Genomic DNA, 27,993 nt, shown 5'->3' with positions numbered 1-27,993 from the left:
CATTGAATGATTTTTGTTAGATTTGCTTATTTCTAGGTCTTCATTGTTATTTTAGTCATCACGGAGAACCTGACAGGACTACGAAAATGCTCAATTCTGAGTTATATTTTTGTTTGTTTTATCCATCCATCCATTATCTATACCGCTTATCCTCACAAGGGTCGCAGGCGTGATGGAGCCTATCCCAGCTATCTTCGGGCAGTAGGCGGGGGACACCCTGAATCGGTTGCCAGCCAATCGCAGGGCACTCAAAGACAAACAAACAACGGCACTCACAATCACACCTAGGGGCAATTTAGAGTGTCCAATCAACTTACCATGCATGTTTTTGGAATGTGGGAGGAAACCGGAGTTCCCGGAGAAAACTGTTTGTTTTATGAACAATGTAAGTTAATGTTGGATGCAAACTGAGATTTCTCACAAAAAATAACATTTTTCGAGAGGCTTATTTTTTGTTTGCCTTTTCTGTGCAATACAGTTCTATTGAAACTCAAGTCCATTTTCTGGTCTCTTACAAACTTTACACCAACTGCGGTTAAACTAAATTGACGTGAAAGGTGCTCAATGTTATTTTCTGAATTATTTTTGTGTATTTACATATAACTTTTGATTCAGAGTATTTTTTGTTGACTTGTTTTATTAAGTCAGCATTAGTGTTATTTTACCATTTAAAAATGTAGCTGTACCTACGCTGTCAAAATAAGATACGCGTACTATTATTATATAAGTTCATCTGACCTAAGGGAAAAATGTGTAGTAAATGTGTAAAAACAACCTGAACAAATGAAGTTGGAATCAAACATTACAAATACGTATAAACAACACAAATACTTTATGTCCACTCAACACATTTACGATTTGTTGGTTCAACAAAATTGTATCTCGCCAAATGAAAGCATTTTATTTACCGTAGATTGAAGCGTAGTAAATGTGTTAAAACAACATGAAGAAATGAAGTTGGAATCAAACATTGAAAATACTAGAAACAACACAAATACTTTATGTCCACTCAACACATTTACGATTAGTTGGTTCAACAAAATTGTATCTCACTAAATGCCGGCATTGTATTTAGATGGAAATTCTTTCCATAATTTTATTACGTTAACCCAACAACTTATTTTTTTCAGTGTAAGTGAAGATTTGTGGCATGCGCTTGTACATGCACTTTATGGTAGAATGACCAGCACAAGCACTTTGGTTGACTTGAGAAGGCTTCTACAGTTAAGGAGTGGAATGCGATCCCATGACAATGTGTGACCATCATAGGAGTTACCAGGCTGTTGTTCTTTTTGTGAATGGCTCTTTCAAACACTACTGAGACTAGTTAGAATCAGAATCAGAATGCCCTTTATTGTCATTTTACTAAGTGTACAAGGAGATTGGAGCGCTTCCTCTATTCAGTGCAAATTTTTATATGTACGAATATTCAGGTAAAATGTTCTAAAAAATAAACTTTGCATAAGGTACTGCATATTTCACTGGAGAGTATAGATAGTAGTAGATAGTAAAGTGCACAGAGTGAAATGTATAGCACAGTAAGCCTCTGAAGTATGTTGCAGGTGAAACAAATTTCACATTCTGCAGACCAAAAGAATACCGTTTCTCCCTTGCTACTAAATTCAATAATCAAATCACAATGCCCCCATTAAGATGTTTAGAATAGGCAGTGGAGATCTTGCACATTTTAGACGGGCTTTATACAAATGCTCAGTTGTGCATCCCACAAATCGATGTTCCAACAAGTTTACTCATCTCCTAAATGTACATGTATGTTGGTGAACCCTGGTCTACAGCCATTCATACTCCATTCATTCATCATTTTACCATAGACATCAGCACCGTGGTCATAGACTGTGTCCAGGCAGTTGCCATCTCTTGTGTCCCAAACTCTGATTGTATAATCCCAAGAGCCTAGAAAAAAAGACAGTGAAATAATATCTATTAATTAAAGTCCAATGTATAGTACAGTCAGTAACATATCAGTATGATATATTTTCATGGGGTATCACTTAAGATATGACACTTTTCTACAATGTAAACAATGCAGAGTTTGAAAAACGTGTATATTTACTTTCCCCTCAACATTACTCAACACATCGTAATTAAGGCCTAATATGCTGACAACAAACGTGAGTAGACTCCAAGTAAAACATTCAAAATCGTGCCCACCCAAAAGTGTTTGGCCACAGTTATTTTCGAGTGTTGACTTAACCAACATGGACGTGGAGGTTTGGGGTTGCGTTATGAGGTTGAAATAAGACAGTCATCCAGAAATTAGGGATTTATGCCAAAAATCAAGGGCAGAGAGGTCTTGCTCCTAGGAGACACTGCAATAGTGATATTAAACAACAGAATATCAACATGCAGCTATCCCAAGTGCCACTGTTATTGACAAAACTACTCTATGCCAGGCTTTATCAAAACACAATGGAGTCAAAACAACTCGTCTTGCACATTGGTGCAGTGAATATTAAAACCAGAGTATCTGAAATCCTAAAAAAGATTTTGTTGAATTGTTTGAAAAAATAGAAAACAACTCATCATTCATTCATTCAGACCATTACCCAACATCAATGGATCAACAAAATCAGCCAGCTTCTCCAGCTGAACATGTGGCTATCCAAGGTCTGTGAGTCCAGAGGAATTGTTAGAATAATTGTACATAGATTATCCCATATTTACTCTCGTAAGTATTGTAAGGCATTTATTCAGCATTATAAACTTGTTTGAATCATGTAAGTCGAAGTTGTTTGTGAAGAAAGTGGAATGTGAGAAGGACACAGCTGCAAAACAGGAACATTGCTCTTATCGAAGAGCATCCCGTCATTAGCTGCTGAGTCCTTGAATATAACAATGAACTTTCACACGGACGCACATCGTCTTCGAACAGTTTGTCGCGATGCTACATTTTCCCCCCACCCTTTAGAGTAGCAATTTCAATGTATACAATTAGGGACCCCCCAAGAAAATAACAATTATTAACATTCTTTCTGTAGTAGAAATTATTCTTATTCACTACAAAAACAAAAATGCAAAAGGGCCTCAGAAGAGTGACAGAAATATTTAAAATGTGTGCAAATAAAGTGTGTGCGTGTGTGTGTGTGGGTTTGTACGTGTGTGTGTTTGAAAGGGCTGAGGGGCTGTTTGTGTGAGTTGAATCCGATGCTTGATTTTTCAATTGAAGGGGAAGTCAACCCAAACATTTTTTTTTCAAGAATATGTTCTATGTAGGCCACCTTGTTGAAACAAGGCATTCTGATTAATATTGTGTTTGTGGAATATGAGTCAAGCAGCAAAATCTAGCCATCTCAGGGGTCGGCCATTTTATCACTTCTGTCGACTGAAAATGACATCGCAGATGCCCTGAGGGCTCAAATAATGACCAATCATGGCTTAGTTTCAGAAAACAGGTGAGCTGTGATTGGTTGTTACCTGAGCCCTTGGCAACAAATGTCGTTTTCAGACGACAGACGTGACAAAATGGCCACCCCTGGTGATGGCTAAAAACGGGTGGATTACCTCTTATTCCACAAACGCAATATTTATCAGAATGCCTTGTTTCAACTAGTGGGCTTGCATAGAATATATTCTTGAAAAAAATAAGTTTGGGTTGACTTCCACTTTAATAAAGTATTTGCATTAAAAAAATCAATCCTCTCATTCATGTTAAGGGTATTAAAATTCAAGAAAATAACAGGACAGAAAAATCAAGGGATTTTTTTACAATAAATAAAATGTGTGATTAATTATGAGTTAACTATGAAAAATGCGATTAATCACGATTAAATATTTTAATCGATTGACAGCACTAGTGTATATATATATATATATATATATATATATAGTCATATAGTCATAAAGTCATACTTGGCTTAATGAAGAAAGGTAAATGAGGGTACAAAAGAAACATACCTGAAATTAGGAGGTATGGAATCTCTGTGTTCCACATCAAGCCTCTGACTGGTGCTGTATGACCACTCAACACATTGATGCATGCATCCTGTGTGTAGTCCCATATACGAACAGTACTGTTCAAACACAATCACATGAGGTCCTTTAATTTAAAGGTCCTTTTCTCTTTTTTTTTGATACAATATACATCTAAATTCACAAAAACTGCAAAATATTATATAATACATACAAACATATTATCATCAATGTTCCCTCTAATTTTCCATGGGTCTGAGCATTCCCACAACCTCCCTGAGCATTCCTTGGATGATGGTGAGCAGCATGAGACATGTACATGGCGGTCAAACCAGAATCACACCTGTCCAAAACATGAAATCAAAACATGTAATGTTTAATGTAGGTATCCATCCATCCATCCATCCATCCATTATCTACCGCTTATCCGAGGTAGGGTCACAGAGGCAGAAGCTTCAGGAGGGAAGCCCAGACGTCCCTCCCCCAAGCCACATCTTCCTGCTCTTCTGGAGGGATCCCAAGGCATTCCCAGGCCAGCCGGGAGACATAGTCTCTCCAGCGTGTCCAGGGTCATCCCTTCCCCATCCCCATGCCCTGAACACCTCACCAGGGGGGCATCCAGGAGGCATCCTAATAAGATGCCCGAGCCACCTCATCTGGCTCCTCTCGGCTCAACTCTGAGACCATCTCGGATGACTGAGCTTCACACCCTATCTCTAAGGAAGAGCCTGGACACCATGCGGAGGAAACCCATTTCGGCCACTTGTATCTGGGATCTTGTTCTTTTGGTCACAACCCACAGCTCATGACCATAGGTGAGGAGAGGAACGTAGATCGAGAGCTTCACTTTTCTGCTCAGTTCTTTCTTCACCACAACAGACTGATACAGAGTCTGCATCACAGCAGATGCAGCTCCAATTCGCCTGTCGATCTCCCGTTCCATCCTGCCTTACTCGTGAACAAGACCCCAAGATACTTGAACTCCTCCACTTGGGGGCTGAATCTCATCCCCGACCTGGAGAGGGCACTCCACCCTTTTCCGACTGAGGATCATGGTCTCAGATTTGGAGGTGCTGATTTTCATCCCAACCGCTTCACACTCATCTGTGAACCACTCCAGTGAGGGTTGGAGGTCGCGGCTTCAAGAAGCCAACCGTACCACATCATCTGCAAAAAGCACAAATGCAATACTGAGGCCACCAAACTGGACTCCCTCAAGGCCTTGGCTGTGCCTAGAAATTCAGTTGAACAGCCCAAATTAGGGGGCTTGGTACCCCGTACTCCTGAAGCACCCCCCACAGAACTCCCCAAGGGACACGGTCGAACGCCTTTTCCAAGTCCACAGGGCACATGTAGACTGGTTGGGTGAACTCCCATGCACCCTCGAGGACCCTTTCGAGGGTGTAGAGCCGGTCCACTGTTCCACGGTCGGGACCCTCTTCTCCAGCTCCCCTGAATAGACCTTACTAGGGAGGCTGAGGAGCATGATTCCTCTGTAATTGCATCACACCCCCTTCTTAAAAATGGGGACCACTGCCCCGGTTTGCCAGTCCAGAGGCACTGTCCCCGATGTCCACGCAATGTTGTAGAGGTGTGTCAACCATGACAAGCCCCACAACATCCAGAGCCTTCAGTAACTCAGGATCTGGATCTCATCCATCCCAGGGGCTTTGCCACCTAGGATCTTTTTAACCACCTCGGTAACTTCAACCCCAGAGATAGGAGAGCCCACGTCAGAGTCTGCAGGCTCTTGTTCCTCAATGGAAGGCGTGTCGGTGGAATTCAGATGTTCGAAGTATTCTCCCCATCGACCCACAACGAGTCAAGGTCAGCAAAAGCCCATCTCCACAAGACACAGTGTTAATGGTGCACTGATTTCCCCTACTGAGGCTGGATGGTGAACCAGAATTTCCTTGAACCCATTTGGAAGTCATTTTCCATGGCCTCGCCGAACTCCTCCCACACCGGAGATTTTGCCTCAGCGACCACCGAAGCTGGATTCCGCTTGGCCAACCAGTTCTGTCAGCCACCTCCGGGATCGCACAGGCCAACAAGGCCCGATAGTACTCCTTCTTCAGCTTGACAGCATCCCTTACCGTCTGTGTCCACCAGCGGGTTCGGGGATTACATGCCACGACAGGCACGACCACAGATCCGATTAGGGTTGGGCATCGTTTGAATTCGGACGATTCCGGTTCCTAACTATTCTCGATTCTGATTCTTAACAACAAAAAATGAGTTATTTATGGCCAAATCACATGAACTTTTGTGTTATTCAATTTCATGAACTTTTAACCATTTGTGAACTTTACCATGAATTACTCACATGGCTGTTTTTAACCAGTATATTTATTTTAATACATTTTTTGTATTATTATTTTTCACAAGAGCTTTATTTTTGAGAAGTTCAAGACAATACAATAATGCAGCTGTTACTGAAAGCATGCTACTGAACACCAATTGATTGGCTAACCTTGTCTTGCTTTAGAAAGAAAACATAAATGACAAACACAACGCTGCATTTTAGAGGCAAGCAAGGAAAGTCTATGAAACCATATGATGTATCTGTATGTATAGCATGTATGTATATGCTTCAGCTATAAGCTAAATATTAGCTGGATATGTGCATTTGTGTATTGAACTTGTTGGCTCAATGTTGCCATTAGACGTATTTGGCCGATTCTGACTTTTGGGTCATACGCTGCATCGCGTCAGTTTTATGGCTAGGCATCGGCCAAATGAGCCTGCAGGATCACCAACGCTGCGAAGGGCGACTGCTGCTGGCCCAGCGGCCGCCGCCGCTGTGGGGATTCGTGCGTTGGTCTGGGCACACGGCCAGAGTCGCCGCCGCCACGGCCCGCGCTTGGCAGCCGGTACCCAGCAAACCCTCATATACGTTTGGGTCTGCCGGGTTGGACCAGCATCTTCCCCCACCATTGGAAGCCAACACACTACCAGGTGGTGATCAGTTGACAGCTCCACCACCCTCTCTTCACCTGAGTATCCAAAACATACAGCCACAAATCTGATGATATGACTACAAAGTCAATCATCGAACTGTGGCATAGCGTGTCCTGGTGCCAAGTGCACATAGGGACATCCTTATGTTTGAACATGGTGTTCGTTATGGACAATCCGTGACGAGCACAGAAGTCCAGTAACAGAACACCACTCGGGTTCAGATCAGGGGGGCGTTCCTCCCAATCACGCCCTTTCAATGGAGTCCCCAGAGGGGGGCGCTCTCCAGCACACCCTCAAGGACTCCATAAAGGGTGTACTCTGCACTGCTGTTTGGTGCATAGGCACAAACAACAGTCACAAAATGCCCCCCACCCTTAGGCGGCCGCGGCGAGGCAGTTTGTGTATAAAAAGACACGAGACAGTAGTGTGTGCCTGTATTTCCTAATTCTGACTTCACGTACACCGCCCCACCCTCCTGCTCCTGGTGCATACCATTACAAGAGGGGGAGGGCAATACTACAAACCCTTTAACAGAGGCTTTAGGTTCCCATTGGCCGCGGTCGAGCCTTGCAGCTTCAGGGTCCTAAAAGGAGACACATTTAGTCCAGCCGGGGCTGGTGCTCCCATGGCGCAGTGAGGCTTTCATGTGTGGTCTTTTGTTTTGTTTCAAATATCGCTCATCTGGGGGAGGGGGGCTTAGTGCTTGTGAAAGTTTAGTCAGAATCGCAGACTGTTTGAAATTTGAGGCGGACCGGCCTGTAGACGGGTACTATTTTTGTCCCCCCGGAAAAAAAAGGCGAGTGACGGACGACGGAAGAGTACCCATGCTGCTGATGGATGATGAATCATGGACGCTCAATTTGCAGTTCCTCAGGTTTGCAAACATCTACAGGAGGTTCATCCGTGACTACAGCGAGGTCGCCGCACCCCTCACCCAACTCATCTCGGCAGCGTCTCCATTCACATGGAACCCCAAAGCCGATGCTGCCTTGAAACACCTCAAACAACTGTTCAGCTCTGCCCTGGCCCTCATCCATCCTGATCCTTCTCTCCAGTTTTCGTCGAAGTGGATGCTTCTAACTTCGCGGTTAGGGCCTTGCTCTCCCAGAGAAGTTCCAGAGATCAAAAGGTTCACCCTTGTGCATTCTTTTCACACAAATTGTCCCCCGCAGAGACCAACCACGGCGGCGTACATCCAAAATCTAATGCATTAGATGTAATCTTGATTTTTAGTATTTAGTAGACTGGGAGGGTTACGGTCCCGAGGAAGAACTGTTATGATACTGTGACTGGGTTGGGGTTTTTGATCCTTGATGTTGCTATGTCCTTTATTTGGTCACAAAAGTATTTTCTGTATGTAAGCTTGAGTTACTTACACGTCAGAACATTCATTTCCAAACTCAATGTAGATGATTTTATTTAGTTCAATTTTGTTCATCACCCATGGGCCATGTACCTTTTGACGTCCTTTTGACGTATTCTTTGGCAAAGCCAATCACCAGAGCTTGCGGGAATGTCTAGATAACTAATGAATAATGCATTTGCGGAAGGTGGGAAGTCAAATTTATCCCACTCGGATTGTCCCAGTTCCGACCTCAAAGCATTCGAGGCGAATGTAAACAAAAAAGATGGCTGATTCCGATACATTGCTTGTTGTTCTATTTCATCACAACACATCTTGGTCTCCAGCAAACCTTCTTCATAATTTACTTAACTTTGATAAATAAAGGAATATCTTATCTTCAACATTGATTATCTTTCCATTTATCTTTTCAATTTTTCTGACTTTTTGGAGAATAGACTTATAACTTTGTGTTTATACCCACCCATCATCTGATCCAGAACACAGTATGCCCTCTCTGAGTGGGGACCAACGGACATGAAATACTTTAGCTAGGTGTCCAGTGAAGACTTTGAGTGGCTGGTCTGAGCTGGTGGCTAGGTAATACACACGAACATTCTTATCCTCGCAACCAGTAGCAATCATATCCCTGTGGGAAGAGTTCAGACATTGTAAAACAGCTACACCTATATTAGTGTATCAAATAATAACCTGCCATCATATGTGGTACATTATGTTTGTTAATCTAGGAATATCTTGCAATTGTGTTTTGTTTTCTGTCTGGATTCAATAATTAATGAACTGATCTGTGGTACACGATACATTGCTTTCCCTATTAAAAAAGTAGAACATACTTGTTGTTTTGACTCCAGTCACAGCCAAAAACTGCAGCAGGATGTTTGTACTTATGAAGGATTTTACCATCAATGGTCCGAATAATACTGTGGAAAAAAAAATGTACAAAAAAATTCAAGATACTTATGTTATCTGCATTTTTTGAATAATAATGACTGTAGTATAATAATTTGAAAATAAAATTACCACTTACCAGAATCCATCTCCACTACAGGTTGCAATTCGCTTTGAATCTTTGTGACTCCAGGATATACAAAATATCCCATTTTTTCCATGCTGGAGGGGGATTAAACAAACGGTTATGTTTACAGTTATGTAGTCTTCAAGTATTAAAAGAAACCAGATAACTAATTTAACCTGGGGAAGGTCATTGTTGAATTGTGTTTATTTATTTCAATTTTTGTTTTGTTTTGTTTGTTTTCTTTTTCTTTTTGGGAAAGAATGAGATCCCATTGGAAATCTACACATCTAAAACCTCCTCCTCTAAAAAATGGACGCAGTGTCAAGAAATATGTTAAATAAACATCCATCCATTATCGATACCGCTTATCCTCACAAGGGTCGCGGGGCTGGAGTCTATCCCAGCTTTCTTCGGGCAGTGGGCAGGGGACACCCTGAATTGGTTGCCAGCCAATCGCAGGGCACACAGAGACAAACATCCGCACTAACAATTACACCTAGGGGCAATTTAGACTGTCCACTCAACCTACCATGCATGTTTTTGGAATGTGGGAGGAAACCGGAGTACCTGGAGAAAACCTACGCAGGCATGGGGAGAACATGCAAACTCCACACAAGGAGGCCGGAGCCGGGATCGAACCCATGACCTCTGAACTGTGAGGCGGACGTGCTAACCAGTCGGCCACCGTGCAGCCGGAATATAAACAGAAATATTTTATAGCAGTGAAGCAAGAAACCTCATTAAAGCGCGTGATTATTTTTCCTTTCCTGATGTCCCAAATGAAAGCTCCATTGCGTGATGTTGCTCCTGCAATGCAGTTTAGGTCACCTTCAAAACACACAAGGAGAGTTCACATTATTTCGTACTAAAAGTGAGTGGAAAGTGTATGTGTGTGTGTGTGTGTGTGTGTGTTTGTACCTGGAGCCCAGGACAAGGAGTAAACCACACCTTCATTGCCAGGGGAGGTATAAACTGCAGTCAGTGTGTTTGTGTCCCAGATTTTGATGGTTCCATCAAAACTAGCTGTGGCCAGCAAGTGAGGGTCATCAGGCTTAAACTTGCAGTCGAAGATGGTCTCGACATGGCCCTGCAAATGGACAACCCTCATGAATTCTATCCAAACACAAATTATATGCCTCAGTTACAGAAAGAAAATATTTGTCATTGTTTTCAGACTAAAACACAAAATGCAAGTTCTTTCATTAGAATACCAGGTCTCGTAGAAAGTACCACTTCTTCGCGCCCATGTCATAGAGTCCTACCCCTCCATCCATAAAACAGCACACTGCATGACCAGGAGGCAACGAGAAGGACTGGTTCTGTGACAAGGTTGGGGGTGGTATTGCTTCACTTGTAGAGCTGGTGTGCTGGCTTTTACCGGAAGAACAGGCACTCGGAGCTGGTGACAGAGGTGACAGAATCAAACAAATGATTATACAGTATATCCTACAGGTGTATCTCAATAAATTAGAATACCACTGAAAACTCAAAATGGACAATTTATTGCAGTTGTTCAATATTATATTGATTTAGTAAACACAATCTCAAAAATTTAGAATTTTCCATAAATGTCGATCTAAAATAATTTTAGTATTGAAATGTTGGCCTTCTGAAAGTATGTTCCTTAGTCAATACATGGTTGGCGATCCTTTTGTAATAATTACTGCCACTGCATCACTGTGTGGCATGTAGGCAATTATCGTGCGGCAATGATTGGGTGTTACTGAAGTTGCTTTGGTAGCAACTTTCAGCTTGTCACTGTTATTTGGTGTAATTCCACTCATCTTCCTCATGTCAATCCTAAAGTCTGGCGAGTTTGCTGGTCCATCAAACACAGTAACATGGTGGGTAGTGACCAACCTTTGGTAATATAGGCAGTATGGGCAGGTGGTAAGTCCAGACAATGTACACAATCAGCATCTTCAGAAGGTTTGTCAGCAGAAGGAAGCATGAAGTGCTCGAAGATTTCTGAGTAAGCAGCTGAATTGACTTTGGACATAAGAAAACGGTGGACCAACACCTACAGTTAACATAGTTGGCACCCCAAACCATTGTTGAGTGTGGACGCTTGACCTGAAGCAACTTGGATGGCGTGCTTCCACACTATTCCTCAAAATCTCCCAATAAAATGAAACATTTACTTTAATCTGAAAAAAGGACTTTGCACAAGTGGGCAATTATGCTATTTTTTCTCCTTAGCCCAGGTAATACAATACAATACAATTTAATTTGTATAGCACATGTCACAACAGCTAGAGCTGTAACAAAGCACGTCACATACAAATAACAAAATAGCCATATTACAACAAGTGAAATCAATAAATTACCATAAAGCACTATATATAGTAGACACCGGAAAACAGCCGAAACATTTGTCAGTCTCAGGTCAGCTTAAAAGCCAGAGAATAGAAATGTGTCTTCAACCAGGTTATAAAAGTGGACAGAGAGGGGGCTTGCCTAACATCCAATGGGAGGTCATTCCAAAGGGAAGGCCCAGCAGCCGAAAACTCTCGATCCCCTCTGAGGCTCCTTTTAGTCAGCGACTCCAGGGGGGCAGCGCCTGGTCCGCAGACCTGAGGCTGTGGGAAGGAGCGTAGGAGTGGAGGAGCTCAGAGAGGTAAGCCGGGGCGAGGCGTAATTGTTTATCACTTCCGGCGCCGCGCGAGTGGCAGCCCGCTACAGTAGCTCCGGCTCATCGGTGAGCCTTTTCGTGTGTTTTTGTTCTTTAATATTACTCTACCTCATACCTTTTTCGTATAATTGATAGTCGTAACTTGCGTAGCAATGGACACCCAAACTGCGGTATTCTTGCTGCTGCTGATGGCTATTTTTTGCGCGATCGTGTCCGGCGACTTGGCTCGGAGCCGAGCCCCCATTGTTTACAGCCGGAATCAGCTGTTAGCACTCCGTGCTAACCATGCGCCGGCTCCCGGGGCGAGACCCGATATCCCCCGTGAGCTGAGGAGGAAGAGACGGGGATCTCGTGCGGGGGTTAAACGCAGGGAAAGGAGGAGACGATACCATCCCGTCCTCCCGTCTGTTATCATGGGGAATGTTAGATCGCTCCCCAACAAGATGGACGAGCTAGCGGCGCTTACCCGGCACGAGAGGGACTTCCGGGAGGCTAGCCTGATGCTATTCACGGAGTCGTGGCTAACAACGCTAACACCGAACGCGGTCGTAGAATTGGACGGCTTCCAAATCATACGCGCGGACAGGACGCTGGAGAGTGGAAAGAGGAAAGGAGGAGGGCTGGCTGTGTTTGTGAACGATAGATGGTGTAATCCTGGGCACATCACGATTAAGGAGCAGCTTTGCAGCAGGGATATTGAGCTGCTAGCTGTTGGCATGAGGCCATTCTACATCCCGCGAGAGTTTAGTCACGTGATCGCGGTGACTGTCTACGTCCCACCAGCTGCCAGCAGCGACACAGCCTGTGATGTCTTGACTGCAGCAGTGAGCAGGCTACAAACACAGCACCCAAATGCCCTGGTACTCATCTCTGGTGACTTCAATCATGCCTCCCCTTCCTCCTCTCTGCCTTCATTCACACAGTATGTCACCTGCCACACCAGAGACAATAAAACACTGGACCTTTTCTATGCCAACACCAAGGAGGCATACACATCACTGCCCCTCCCCCCGCTGGGCAAAGCTGATCACAACCTGGTGGCTCTCCAGTCTGTGTACAAACCTCTGGTCCGCAGGCAGCCAGCTGTGACCCGCACGGTTCAGAGATGGTCTGGAGAGGCCGAGGAGGCCTTAAAGGACTGCTTCAGCACAACTGTGTGGGAAGTATTCAGCGATGCTCACGGGGAAGACATTAGTAGTCTAACGGACACTGTTACAGACTATATAAATTTCTGCATGGAGAACACCATACCCACCAGGACAGTAAGGTGTTTCTCCAACAACAAACCCTGGATCACACCAGACATAAAAGCTCTCCTGAAGGAGAAGAGGAGGGCTTTTGCGTCAGGCAACATAGAGGAGCGGAGGACTGTGCAGCGCCAGCTGAGGAAGAGGATCAGAGAGGGGAAAAGGTCCTACAGGAAGAGGATGGAGGAGCAGCTGCTGCAGAATAACGCCAGGGGAGTCTGGAGGGGCCTGAAGACCATCTCAGGCCACGGACAACCCAAGACCCGGACTGGGGGGGACCTGCAGTGGGCAAATGAGCTAAATCTCTTTTTCAATAGGTTCGATCAGATGCCTGCCTCCACTCCGTCTCTCCTGCTGCAGTCTCCACCTACTCCTCCTGCTGGGCGTGTCACCCCCTCCCCTCTTTTCTCCACAGTCTCCAGCTCCCAGCTACACCAGATAGCCACCACTCCTTCCTGTCCAGCCTTGGCCTTCACAACATCTCAGGTGAGGAACCAGCTGAAGAAGATGAAGGCGAGGAAGGCAGCGGGTCCAGATGGCATCAGCCCCCAGCTCCTCAAATCCTGCGCAGACCAGCTGTGTGGAATTGTCCAGCACATGTTCAACCTGAGCCTGAAGCTGGGCAGGGTCCCCCAGCTATGGAAAACATCCTGCCTGGTCCCGGTGCCAAAGACCCCCCACCCGAAGGAGCTCAACAGCTTCAGACCGGTGGCGCTGACGTCTCACCTGATGAAGACCCTGGAGAGACTGGTCCTTGTCCACCTGCGCCCCCTGGTGAGCTCCTCAATGGACCCACTCCAGTTCGCATACCAGCCTGGCATCAGTGTGGATGATGCCATCATCTACCTCCTCCACACTTCACTCTCCCACCTGGAGAAGGCGGGGAGCACTGTGAGGATCATGTTCTTTGATTTCTCCAGTGCTTTCAACACCATCCAGCCCACCCTACTGGGAGACAAGCTGGAGCGGGCGGGGGTGGCGCACCACCTCACCACATGGATCCAGGACTACCTCACAAATCGGCCACAGTATGTGAGGACACAGGACTGTGTGTCTGACGTGCTCCTCTGCAGCACGGGGGCCCCACAGGGAACTGTCTTGGCTCCCTTCCTGTTCACCCTCTACACCTCGGACTTCAACTACAACACCCCTACCTGTCACCTGCAGAAGTTCTCTGACGACTCTGCGATTGTCGGCCTCATCACAGGCGGAGATGATCGGGAGTACAGAGAACTTACTCAGGGTTTTGTGGACTGGTGCCAGCAGAACCGCCTCCTGATCAATGCGGGGAAATCCAAAGAAATGGTGGTGGATTTCGGTAGGCGCCAGCACTCTTCACCTGCACCAGTGAACATCCGGGGAACAGATGTTGAGAGAGTCTCAACTTACAAGTACCTGGGTGTTCATCTGAACAATAAACTGGACTGGTGCGACAACACAGACGCCCTCTATAGGAAGAGTCAGAGCAGACTCTTCCTACTCAGGAGACTGAGGTCTTTTGGGGTTCAGGGGACACTCCTCAGGAACTTTTATGACTCGGTGGTTGCATCGGTCATCTTCCAGGGAGTGGTCACCTGGGCAGGCGGCGTCTCGGCCCGGGACAAGAAGCGGCTGGACAAACTGGTCAAGAGGGCCGGCTCTGTCCTGGGCTGCTCCCTGGACTCTGTGGACTCGGTGGGGGACAGGAGGATGTTGGCCAAGCTGTCATCAATGCTGGGCAACCCGGACCACCCCCTCCAGGGCACCCTAACAGCACTCCACAGCACCTTCAGTGACAGACTGTTACACCCTCGCTGTGCAAAGGAGAGATTCCGCCGTTCCTTCTTGCCTGCTGCTGTCAGACTCTTTAACAAGAACATTGTGTAGTCTCTACAAACTGGCGGTCATTAGTGCAATTGTGCAGTCCTGCACCTGAGCTCGTATCGTCCAATACCCAATATTCCCCACTACTGTAATACCGTGCAATACTCAACATTCCCCACTACTGTTAGTCTAGTTTTATTTTTATCCAATGCTGTTCCTTACATTTCACTACAGCACTGCAGCACTGTCACTTAAGAGTATTTTTTCCTCTGTACTATGTACAGGCCGAAATGAGTGTTCCTCATATTTTTTATGTAGATGTAGGTTGGTGTGTATACACATGTGTATATACACATGTTACTGCGTATATCTACATAGGTTTGATTCTAAATGTTTGCCGTCAATGTTATACATTAATGGCCACATTATGCCGCCGCCCCTGTGTGACCTATATCTTTGCTACTGTAACAATGAAAATTTCCCCACTGTGGGATCAATAAAGGCATTCTTATTATAATTACTTATAAACAGATAGAAGAATCTTAAATTTAACCCTAAAATGCACTGAGAGCCAGTGAAGGGAGGCTAGAATTGGTGTTATGTGCTCCATCTTCCGAGCTCCAGTTAGGAGGCGGGCAGCATCATTTTGGACCAACTGGAGACGTTTGAGAGAGCACTGGCTGACTCCAAAATAAAGTGCATTACAGTAATCTAGCCGAGATGTAACAAAGGCATGGGTGACTGTTTCTAAGTGCTGATGGGAAAGGAGGGGCTTTACCTTAGCCAGCTGTCTAAGGTGAAAGAAGCTGGACTTTACACCAGCGGTGATCGTGTTGTTAAATTGTTCGTCCAATTTAAAATCACTGTCCATTTTACCAAACCCAAGTTTAAGACTGTTGGCTTAAGATATGAAGCCAGCGGGTCCAGGTCAACAAGGTGGGATGTAGAAGAGCCACTGGGACTCAACACCATAACTTTTGTTTTGTTTCCATTGAAACTTAAGAAATTCAGTGACATCCAGGCTTCGGTGTCTTCTAGGCAGGACAAAAGTGGTCTCATGGAGAAAATGTCTTTTTTGCTCAGCAGGACATAGATTTGACAGTCTGCATAGCAGTGGAAGGAAATACCATGTTTCCGAAAGATGGAACCTAGGGGCAGCAAATACAAAGCGAACAGCAATGGCCCCAAAATAGAATCCTGTGGAACACCATACAATAGAGGGACAGAGCGGGACTCAGAAGAACCTAGGCTAACAGAAAAAGTTCTGCCAGCCAAATGGGATCAAAACCACTCTAGAGCGCATCCACTTATGCCCACTTGGTGTTGCAAACGAGTCAAAAGAATACTGTGGTCTACCGTATTGAATGCTGCAGTCAAATTCAACAAAACGAGACATACATAGTCTCCAGTGTCATTTGCCAGGAGGATGTCATTAAAAACACGTAACAGGGCTGACTCTGTGCTATGTATTTTCTTGAAACCGGACTGGAAAACCTCCATAACATGATGTTCATCCAAGAAAGATCTTAAAGGTGAGTGCGCCACTTTTTCCAGAATTTTAGACATAAAAGGCAGCTTGGAAATGGGTCTAAAATTATATAGCACAGCTTGCACAGGCAGTTTTTTTAAGCACAGGTTTCACTACAGCATGTTTAAAATGTTGGGGGGACTACACCAGAAGACAGGCTGCTGTTGATAATGGCGAAAACCGATGTACCAATACTTGGGAGAATCTCCTTAAAGAAGTGTGGAGGAACGGATTCATAGGGGGAAGCCAGATGGCTTAATATAACAGATTACACTGCTGAACAAGGAACATGGACAGAGGGGTCAAATGTGGCATTCGAAACAAGAGCTCTAGCTGTAGCAACCTTGTCAACGAAAAACGGCAAGAATCTATCGCACATTTCAGCTAACGAGCCCATGCAAATCAGCTGACGAGGCTTCAGTTCAGTGTCAATTGTTTTGAATAGAAAACATGGATTTGGGCGATTTGCCTGACAAGTGGTCTCTCTTGGACTCCTTCACCTTTCTCTGGTAACGACGCCAGCAGTCCTTTAGGATTTGATAAGAGACCTGCAGCCTGTCTATTTCCACCTGCGTTCAGCTCAGCGGCATTCCTGTTTAGCTGCATGAGTGCTCTCATTAAACCATGGCTCCAATTTTTCGCCGCATATTTTTTGATGGCGCCACGGGGTCCAAAATACTAAGGCAGGATGAATGGAACCAATTGCTGAGTTCAGCTGTGTTTGAAAAGGGAACACAAAGCCGATCAAGGGCATCAGAGAACTGCCTAGTAATGAGGGGTTAAAAACCTGGCGCCTGCACTCACTAGCCGTGACTCAAATAGCACTGGAAAACATTACATTAAAGTGCACAGTCATATGATCAGAAAGCACATTGTCCAAATCTTTCAAATTTGAGACCAATAGACCAAAAGTAAGGACAAGATCTAAAGTATGTCCTTGCTTGTGAGTGGAGCCAGACACACTGCACCAAATTGAAAGAGTGAATAAGTCTTAAGAAGTGCTGGCAACTTCAAAGAAAGTGACCTCAAAGCTGAACGATTTGGCGGATATACACACTTTACATTTAAAAAACAGTTGCCATTCCTTCGCCATGGCCCGAAGTTCTCGGAGTGTCCAAGTAAATACTTGCAGGCGGTAATAGTTCAAGCATCGCATTGCACTCATCGGCGCCAGTCCAAGTCTCCGTCAGGCAGAGGAAATCCAAGTCATTGGAAAGAAAAAGCTCCCCAGGATAAACGATTTGTTCGACAACGACAACTGGGCGTTAGAAAACGCTATCTTTGTGGGAGCAGCAGCAGGTGCGCGTGTCACCTCCGAATGACGGGTCCTGGGAAGCTCCTTGAGAAGTTGGCGATCCACGCCGCGTCCGAGGGCACACTGCGGTCAAGCTATCACGCTTTTGTTTTTCCGTGGTCAAGCTATCCGATCATATGTTTTTGACTGTGCGCGTATTCTAAAAGGTACGGTAAATGCTTTTCCGCATGTCCCAACTGTGCACAAAATACAGGACACAATGCATCACTTCGCTCACGTTTGAACTGCCATAGAAAACATTCCCTCAAAAAGTAGAAAATCATTCCAGTGGATTATTGTTCCTGGTGGCCCATACTATCAACATGCCAAATTTGGATTGATTTTACTGTAAAGTTTTTTCAAAACTTGGAGGCAAGGTCTGCACGAAATACAGTATATACAGTACAGAAATCATTACTTCCCTCACGTTTGACACTGCCATAAAAACTATCCCCTCAAATAAGTAGAAATGCATTAATGAGAAATATGCACTGATTTCACTGCATATTACCCACAAATCCCACAAATTTTCTTCTCTCTTTGTATTTTTTCCCCATCTGGCTTTAGATAAAGTAAGTTTGCTTTGATTTTGAAAGGAACACACATGCAGACTGTAACATTATAACGAACTTTTTTTTTTTGGGGGGGGGGGGGGGAATATACTGTAACAAACCACTGCTGGGCTTAAATAAACGTACGCCGGATCCAGAGTCAGAGACTGCACCACCAAGCCACCAAGTAGGAAATCGATGTATACTTTATTAAAGGCCCAGGATGATCCCCAGGAAACCTTCGGCGGGGCTCGCTGGATCATGGCACTGTCCTCCTCTGCTACCTCCTCCAAAACAGAACATAGGTAGGATTTAAGTCGGTTAAAATGCACCACAAGTTCAGGGCCTCCCTCAGCCAGCCTAGTGCGATACAACACCTGTGTGACTCTTTCCAAGACCCTGTAAGGGCCACTGAACTGCTGTTGTAACTTGGGACACACACCCTGTTTTCTAGCCTTGCTCCGCAACCATACCAGCTCCCCCTCTGAATAATACTGAAAATTGGCCCAGAAATCAAAAACAGTCTTCTGACGCTGCGAGGCCGCTACTTGATGCCGTCTAACTGCCTCTACCACCGTCGACAATGTTTCCGCCAACCGGGACACGTACTCACTGGCTGAGGAGTACCTCTCTCTATCCCCTAAATTGAGCATGATATCAATTGTCAAAACCACTTCCTGCCCACACAACACCTTATATGGACTAAACCCCGTGGTGGCTTGCACGCTGCTACCGTAGGGCAACATCACATAGGGCAAAAGAACATCCCAGTTTGTTTGGTTATCCTTCACAAACAGCGATAACATTGAAAGTAGGATCCGATTAAAACTCTCAACCAGACCATCTGATTTAGGATGATATGGTGAGGTTCGCGCTTTACAAATGTTCAGCAACTGACACATCTCCCAGATGAGAATCAAAATTTCGCCCCTGATCCGTTTGGATGCTCCGTGGAGCCCCATACCAACAAATCCATTCCTCCACCAACACCCGAGCTATTGTACCAGCCTCCTGATTTGGCAGGGCAAAGGCTTCCACCCTTTTCGAAAAATAATCCCTTACCACCAAGATATACTTGTTCCTACCCTCGGTCTTGGGGAGTGGCCCCAAAATATCTAACGCCACTCTCTCATGAGGCCTTGAGGTGACGGAAGGCTGGAAAAGTGCACAAGGGGCGCTCCCCTGGGTCTTACGAGATGCATAGTCTCTACACTCTCTACACCACTTCCTCACATCCCCAAACCAGCCTAGCCAGTAAAAGCGAGCCTTCACCTTCCCTTGCAACTTCTGAACCACCAAGTGCCCCCCAGTGGCTGTATTATGCAATTGTGCCAACGCCTTCAGAACCCAGGCCCTCGGAAGAACTACTTGTACATGGGATGCAGCATCATATATGCCTCACACTATGAACTCGCACCAATCTTCCCCCTTGCAACTGAAACTGCAGCCAAACAGCTGCATATTTTTGCAACTCTGAGTCGCTAGGGAACTCTCCCAGCCCACTCCCTTCCTTCAGTTGAATTAACTTCCCCAATTCCTCGTCAACACGTTGAGCCTCCGCTAGCTCATTGTTCTCGTCGTCGGCCACTGACTTTTGCACCTTCCTGACTACATCGGAACCACGCTCCTGGCCAATATTGTCACCAGTGAGCACGCCCCCCAGCTTGTCTGTTACAAATCCTGGAAGCCTAGATAGGGCATATGCATTACTAGGCTGTTTACCTGGGCGGTGTACAATTTGGTATTGAAAACTAGCCAATTGCTCAACCGAACGGGCCAACTGGCCCTCCAGACCCTGGTAAATATGAAGCCATCGTAAGGAATTATGATCCATCCTCAAAATGAACTCCCTTCCCAACAAATAATGCTTGAAATATTTTGTGAACGTGACCATACTGAGCAGTTCGTTTTTTGTCGTCGCATACTTCCTTTCCTGTTTTGTCAATGCCCGGCTGGCATACGCCATCACTCGCTGAGGCCCATTTTCCTCCTGGGACAAAACTGCTCCCACCCCTACGTCACTAGCATCAGTATCCAAAATAAACAGTTTATGAGGGTCCGGATACGCCAAAACTGGCGCTGACATAAGCTTAGTCTTGAGCTGTCAAGTGCCTTTTGGCAGGAATCTGACCACTTAAAGTGTCGCCCTTTCTCAGCCAACTGGTGTAAAGGCCGTGCCACTTCTGCAAACCCCCCAACAAACTGCCTGCAATATGATGCCAACCCCACAAAACCTTTTACTTATGTCTGATTCTTGGGGACCGGCCATTCCCGGATGCACTGTATCTTCGCTGGATCTACCCCAACCCCTTCCGCTGAAATGACATGCCCTAAATAGTGAACCTGGGTCACAAACAGATCACACTTGGATGGTTTCACCTTCAGATTAGCTTGCCGCAACTTGCCAAGCATCTCATCCAACCACAATAAATGCTCTTGAAAAGTGCGTCCAAACACAATGATGTCATCCAGGTACACCAGCCATGTGGTCCACTGCAGATCGGACAAAACCAGATCCATGAGCCGTTGAAAGGTGCTGGGGTAATTGCACATATCAAAACTAAGCACGTTAAATTTGAACAGACCTTGACGCGTGATGAAGGCAGTCTTATGCCTGTCTGCTGGATCAATTTCCACCTGCCAATATCCACTGGCCAGGTCCAAAGTGGAAAATCAACAAGCATTTGCTAGACTGTCAAACGCATCATCAATGCGAGGTAAGGGGTAAGAGTCTTTCCGGATCACACCATTAAGTCGGCGGTAATCTACGCAGAACCTAAGGGTCCCATCCTTTTTTCGAACTAAAACCACAGGAGCAGCCCAAGGACTACAAGATGGTCTAATATTGCCGTTGGCTTGCATTTGCTTAATGTGATCAACCACCTCTTGTTGTAAGAGTACGGGGACACGACGAGGGGGCATCGTAACAGGCTTGCTGTCCCCTTAATCGATCTGATGCAGAGTCAATTGAGTCCCACCCAAATCGGTACCACCTGTACTAAACGCTGACAAATTGCGTCGCAACAATTCATAAGATGCCCTCAACTCAGCATCTCCCAAACCCTTTTCCTTCACTCTCAAGCGGTCAACAAACTCTTCCGGAGACCAAGATGGGCCAGCTCCACCCACTCCCTCCTCCTCCATTTTAGGTTCCATGGGCTTCACATCAACGTCTGTAAACAGAGTCCCTACCCACATCCCCTTTTTTAGGGTAAGTGGCTCTTCAGTCACATTTATTAGGCGTACCGGTACGGCCCCTTTTTCTACCCGGCAGTCGACCCGAGCCACCAACACATTACAGTGTTTAGAAAGGGATGTAGCCGGCTCCAATAACCTTGCATGTTAGCAAAACTGATTCTGGACCCCCCCCCCCCCCAGCAATAATCACTTCACTCCGTGGGGGAACAGTTGTATCCGACTGAATCACCACAGTTTGGGCCTTTTCCCCATCCCCGGTACCACTAAAGGAAATAATTTCCCCAATAATTTGCAGGTTTTTGTTCCAAAATCAATCACTGCCCCATACCTAGAAAGAAAATCGAAGCACAACAGAATCTCTTGGGAGGGAATATCCACCACTACAAACTCCGCCCCCAGCACCAATTGATCAAATTGGCACACCGTCTGCCAACATCCCATTACCTCCATTATTCCCCCATTAGCGGCAAGCACCTTTCCCGCATATCCTGTCGGGTCGCAGCCCCCATTAGTAACCACTAACCACACTTGTTTGGGAATTACCGACACTGTTGCCCCACTATCCACCATCACCATAGATTCCCACCCACCTATCTTTGCTAAGAGGTACCCCAAACCTGACGTATCACTCGGCCACTTTTGGAAATGAGGGTGTGGGCATTGGGCACGCTGAACACGCCCCCTCTAGTTTCCCGACAAATATGGGAAATCACGCCGAATGTGCCGGTTACACCCACATTCCCAGCACCCAGTACTACCCGATGGCGCCCTTCGATTCTGACCCTCCATCACAACTGGGTGGGGTTTAGAGGACGTCACCTTCCCAGGGGTCGCTTTAAATGCCTGTAAATTGTTGGAATCGCATGGACGCTTCGGGAGTGGTCCGACCTTTGGCGCGCATTGCAAACAAAGTACAGACTACGGTATAAATTGGTTGCAAAACGCAATGGCGATCGCCTGTTATCTCACATTTTGTGGATTTCGGGCTCCTGTACTTGTTACACCTGTGCGCAACAGTGCAACTAGAGCAATCTTTTTTGCCTGTTGCTTGCGATGGAACCTGTGCGAAAAAGGCGATCCTCGCCTTTATGGGAACATTTTGATTTGATTGCTTCCAATAAGGTAAGGGAGAAAAACTACATTAATAAAGATGTGACAATGCAGATTTTCATTTATTCTTGTGTCTTACTTTTGTTATTTCACGGGTGAAGTGTCTGTTGTGTGCAAGGGAACTTGTATACAACAATAACACCTCGTCTATGTTGAGGCATTATAGAGCCTTGCATGAGAGCAAGGACAGCCATGAAACTGGGCCAAGCTTAGGTAAGCAAAATTACACAGTGTATAGACAATGTTAAGATACACTTTAAATACTGCATTACTAACGTAACTTATAATTGATTTCTGATTGCAAGAGAGCAAAGATGTAGATGAAGCCTTGGTCAACATGGTCATTGAGGGCTGACAGCCCTTCACTATTGTGGAGGACAAAGGGTTCAGAAAGTTTGTACAGCTTTGAACCCTACCTATGTTCTTCCCACAAGGAAGTTATTTATGTGAACACATGAAGTATTTCTTCTCATTTGCCCATAGTGGCAATTCCAATAGTCTTTTATTGTTCCTTTTTAGGCTTTGAAAGCTATTGTGGACAACAGGTATAAGATGGCCAAAGAAAGGCCAAAGAAATGGTGTCAAAGGCTTCTGCAGTTAGCCTAACAGCAGATATGTGGACATTGATGAACACAGACTCATATCTAGCTGTGACCTGCCATTTTATTGATGAACAAACATCATTGCACAGTATTGTTTTGGGGGTAGAACATTTCCCCGGGACTGAAAATCTTGCTCGAGCAAAAACTGCACTCATGTCTGACTGGAGCATCACTGACAAAGTTATCTGCCTTGTAACAGATGGTGAAGCAAATATGGATGCCTGTTTGAGGGAGCTTCATATGCGACACACAGTTTGTGTGGCACACACTTTGAATCATCTGTGCCTTGTGAAAGAATATTTTCTAAAGCTGTTGAAATATTGTCCAAAAGAAGAAACCGTTTAAAGCCAGCCACTGTGGGAAAGCTATTATTTCTGAATAAAAATGAACAAATTATCCTTAGCCCTTGTTGTATTTTGTTCACATACTAAATTACTAACACAAGCACATTCATATCTTTGTCTTAAGCAAATAGCCATTGAATTCTTACCACTGTTGACCTCTTGGTCTTCTAGACCACTTGATGGCGCCATAGAGTAAATGAAGCACCATGAAGCTTTGCTCACAAACCAAACCATGTGCAAACCAATTGGCTGCCAAGCTTCATTGCTTCATGAGGCTTCATTTGGCCATCCCTACTTTTAGCCTCAATTGACAGTCCGCTATAAATATCCCGACAACAGCAGCGACATTAATTTTAACTTCAGTGTCTCATTCCAGCCATTTACATCTGCTGCCAACTCAAATTGCTCGGCCCAGTCAGACCATTCGCGGCCAACACCGGTAAACGTCTCCGACATGAAAACAGGGCGATTAGTGGCCACCAATCCACCACGCGGGGGAGCCACCGGCTCGCTCGATGAAGGGCCAGGGGAGACGGCACCTACTTCAGCAGCAGGTGATGTAATATTCTCAGTCTCTGAAATTTTGTTGTAATTAATTAAACGAGACCACGCCGAAGTCCCTTAACGATCAATCCCACCACTGCCACCAGTGTAATAAACCACCACTGGGCTTGAATAAACAGACACCCGGGACATACAGTTTTCCACACGGACACGGATGAGCCACGCAGCTCGTTGCTGCTGCTGCAAAGTCCCATCATTCAAAGTAAACAAGCTACTCACCCACGTTCCCCCTTAGCCGCCACCTTCCAAATCGTTTTTGCAATGAAATTAAATGCATTGTCTAGTCATCCCTTTATGGTTGTAGCAGGCACGATATGCATTGTTGTCGCTGTCTTTTTGAAGTTACGCCCCCCCGACTTGTTTCAAAACAATTTCTGTCCACGAGTATATTCAGATGCTAGCACATTAAGGTGGAGTTCATGCACTTTTTCTGGCGTTCACTACTTCCGGAAGTACGCCATAGCAAACCTGCAGTGTATAGTGGTTTGCTGGTATGCTTTTATTTTGAAGGCCGGGAAGGAGGGGAAGTGTGCAAAATAAAAAACTTGACTACGACTTCTGCGACTTCTTCTTCTACGACTCTTCTCTTTAATTGGACCCAAATAAGGGGTACCCAAGTCAAGGGCGGAGGGTCGCGGACGTACCGGCAAAAAATGGTCAAGTGCCCAGCTGTGTGTGTGTGTGTGTGTATATATATATATACCATTACATACCATTTACAAGAGGTCGCGGGGCGTGCTGGAGCCTATCCCAGCTGTCTTTGGGCAGTAGGCGGGGGACACCCTGAACTGGTTGCCAGCCAATCGCAGGGTACACAGAGACAAACATCCGCACTCACAATCACACCTAGGGGAAATTTAGAGTATCCAATCAACTTACCATGCATGTTTTTGGAATGTGGGAGGAAACCGGAGTGCCCGGAGAAAACCCACGCAGGCACGGGGAGAACATGCAAACTCCACACAGGGAGGCCGGAGCCGGGATCGAACCCACGACCTCTGAACTGTGAGGCGGACGTGCTAACCAGTCGACCACCGTGCCGCCACGTGATAAATCATAAATGCATAAATAAATGGCATTATTATGGCATATGCAAACGAGCCAGAGCTCGAAGTTCCCCCCGGACACTGCTGTCTACTGTTTGGGAACATTCTGGCTTTCCTGTTAAAATTTTTTGAATTTTTTTGAATTTTTGAAAAAAAAAACTGTATAGTAAAATCAGTCCAAACTTGGCATGCTGATAGTATAGGCCCTCAGGAACAAAAATCCACAGGAATGATTTTCTACTTATTGGAGGAATGTTTTTTATGGTAGTTCAAACTTGAAGGAAATTATGATTTCTGTACTGTGTGTACTGTATATTGTGCCAATTTTGCCTCTAATTTTTGAAAAATCCATACAGTAAAATCAACTTTGCATGCTGATAGTATGGGCTACCATTCCTCCAATGGTGATTTATGTACTGTATGTACTGTATTTTGCACAGACTGCCACAAATTTTTGTACAGTAAAATCAGTCCAAACTTGACATGATGATAGCATTCCTCTTCAGGAAGAAGAATCCAATGGAATGATTTTCTACTTATTGAGGGAATGTTTTTTATGGAAGTTCAAACTAGAGGGAAATGATAATTTCTATACAATTTCTGTACTGTATGTACTGTATTTTGCGCATATTTGCATCCAATTTTTGAAAAAACTGTACAGTGAAATCAGTCCAAACTTCGCATGCTCATAGGACGGACCACCAGGAAGAAGAATCCACTGGAATGATTTTCTACTTATTGGAGGAATGTTTTTTATGGCAGTTCAAAACTTGAGGGAAATTATTTCTGTACGGTATGTACTGTATTTTGTGCAGATTTTGCCTCTAATTTTTGAAAAATCTGTACAGTAAAATCAGCCCAAACTTCCCATGATGATTGTATGGGCCCCCAGGAAGAAGAACACACTGGAATAATTTCTACTTATTTGAGGAATGTTTTTTATGGCAGTTCAAACTTGAGGGAAATGATTTCTGTACTGTGTGTACTCTATTTTGTACAGACTTTGGCTCTAATTTTTGAGAAAAAAACTACAATAAAATCAGTCCAAACTTTGTATGCTGAGAGTATGGGCCACCAGGAAGAAGAATCCACTGGAATGATTTTCTACTTATTGGAGGAATGTTTTTTATGGCAGTTCGAACGTGAAGGAAGTGGTGCATTGTGTACTCTGTTTTGCGGAAAAGCATTTACCGTAAGGTTTAGAATACGCGCGCACTCAAAAAGTTAGGAGGTGATAGCTTGACCATGGAAAAACGAAAGCGTGATAGCTTATCCGCAGTGAGGGCGCATGGTGGATGGCAGCACAGCGAAACTCCTCGGTGCAGCCGACAGTGGGTATCAAGCAGGAGCAAGCAACAGGGTTCAGAGCGAGCCACAGTGGAGCACATCCGTGTGTCCTGGAGCGGGCAGGTGACGAAACGTGCCAGCTAGCCACCACCGTGACGCCGCTTCCGCCATGATGGGAGCGCGTGCACACGGAAGAGGTCCGCTGTGATTGTCAGCAGGCAATATCCTCTTCCAGCCATGCTCAAACGCACTCAAACTTCCAACGCCACACCGCAAGTCCAACAAAATTTGGCGATCATTCACCAGCAGAGTTTGTGAATGAAGCACCAATCACCAAAACCAGTAAGATGAGCCGAATCGTCAAGAGGGTCGCCGAACACACCGGTGCACTGTATGCCAATCTTGACAAATAAATAAATAACTGAGTAATGTGCTTGGATACTGCACTCTGAGGGCATCCAGCTTGTTGTGTCAGTGACCAGTGTTTCCCAACCAGTGTGTTGGGCACATTAGTGTGCCGTGAGGGATCTTAAGGTGTGCCACGGGAAATTATCAAGTTTCACTTCATTGGTCAGGAAATTATGTATTTACAATTACAACACTCATATAGGAACCCACTCATACTGCTGCCGATCATAGAAACCCCATTTGAGAGGGTGGGGATGGATATTGTGGGCCCGCTGCCTAAGAGTGCTCGAGGACACCAATACATTTTAGTGATCATAGATTATGCTACCCGGTACCCAGAGGCCATCCCCTTAAGAAAAGCAAACGCTACCCAAATAGCCAAAGAACTCTTCCTCTTCAGCAGCAGAGTAGGAATTCCAAAAGAAATTCTCACAGACCAGGGTACTCCCTTTATGTCGCGAGTTACCAGGGAGTTGTGTACTCTGCTACAAATAAAACAACTACAAAGTGCGACAACCCGGGAAGAGGAAAGGTGAGCAAATATATCATGTTAACCTCTTGAAGAAATGGCATGTGCGAGAGGCATTGTTCACTTGACTCCCTCCCAGAGTTGTTACCACACCTGCTTGGGACCAAGTGCAGTTTGGGCCTGACCTTGATCTTCACCAACTCCAGCAGGCAAAGGAGTTAGTGGATGGGAACCAGGATGTCTTCGCATCTGTCCCTGGATGCACCCACCTGGTAGAACATGTAATTCGCACCCAACCGGGAAAAACTGTGAACCAGAAGCCCTACCGAATACAGGAGGCTCGCAAGAAGACAGTGGGGGAGGAGGTAAGGAAGATGCTGGAATTAAAAGTAATAGAACCCTCTAAGAGTGCCTGGTCGAGCCCCATAGTACTGACCGATAAACCTGACAACACGGTGCGCTTCTGTCATGACTTCCGGAGAGTTAATGAAGTTTCGGAGTTCGACGCCTATCCCATGCCTCGGGTTGATGAGCTAATTGAGAGCTTGGGAAACGCACGCTTTATAACCACTCTTGATCTCACCAAAGGATATTGGCAGGTCCCTTTGTCAGTGGAGTCAAAAGAAAAAACTGCCTTTTCC

At 45.4% G+C, this 27,993-nt stretch overlaps 1 protein-coding gene across 3 annotated transcripts in view; it reads right to left on the bottom strand.

Annotated features, from left to right (window-relative positions):
- wdr17 (WD repeat domain 17) overlaps positions 1 to 27,993 on the bottom strand; it is a 245,828-nt gene that overhangs the window by 125,732 nt on the left and 92,103 nt on the right. For 2 of the 3 annotated variants that reach the window (XM_086033934.1, XM_086033936.1), the window contains exons 8-16: positions 10,481 to 10,668; positions 10,188 to 10,356; positions 10,006 to 10,097; positions 9,282 to 9,364; positions 9,088 to 9,174; positions 8,718 to 8,882; positions 4,145 to 4,273; positions 3,916 to 4,031; positions 1,828 to 1,914 (exon numbers count right to left, since the gene is read on the bottom strand). In XM_086033934.1, coding sequence (XP_085890060.1) covers positions 1,828 to 1,914; positions 3,916 to 4,031; positions 4,145 to 4,273; positions 8,718 to 8,882; positions 9,088 to 9,174; positions 9,282 to 9,364; positions 10,006 to 10,097; positions 10,188 to 10,356; positions 10,481 to 10,668 — 1,116 coding nt within the window. The remainder of the gene's footprint in view (positions 1 to 1,827; positions 1,915 to 3,915; positions 4,032 to 4,144; positions 4,274 to 8,717; positions 8,883 to 9,087; positions 9,175 to 9,281; positions 9,365 to 10,005; positions 10,098 to 10,187; positions 10,357 to 10,480; positions 10,669 to 27,993) is intronic. The other variant, XM_086033935.1, reaches the window with a different exon arrangement.

Source organism: Filicampus tigris, chromosome 6 (assembly GCF_054856515.1).
Source record: "Filicampus tigris isolate MCC_2025a chromosome 6, RoL_Ftig_1.0, whole genome shotgun sequence".
NCBI classification, from domain to species: Eukaryota; Metazoa; Chordata; class Actinopteri; order Syngnathiformes; family Syngnathidae; genus Filicampus; species Filicampus tigris.
Note: the sequence above shows the minus strand (reverse complement) of the source record. Positions and strands in the feature narration are given on the sequence as shown.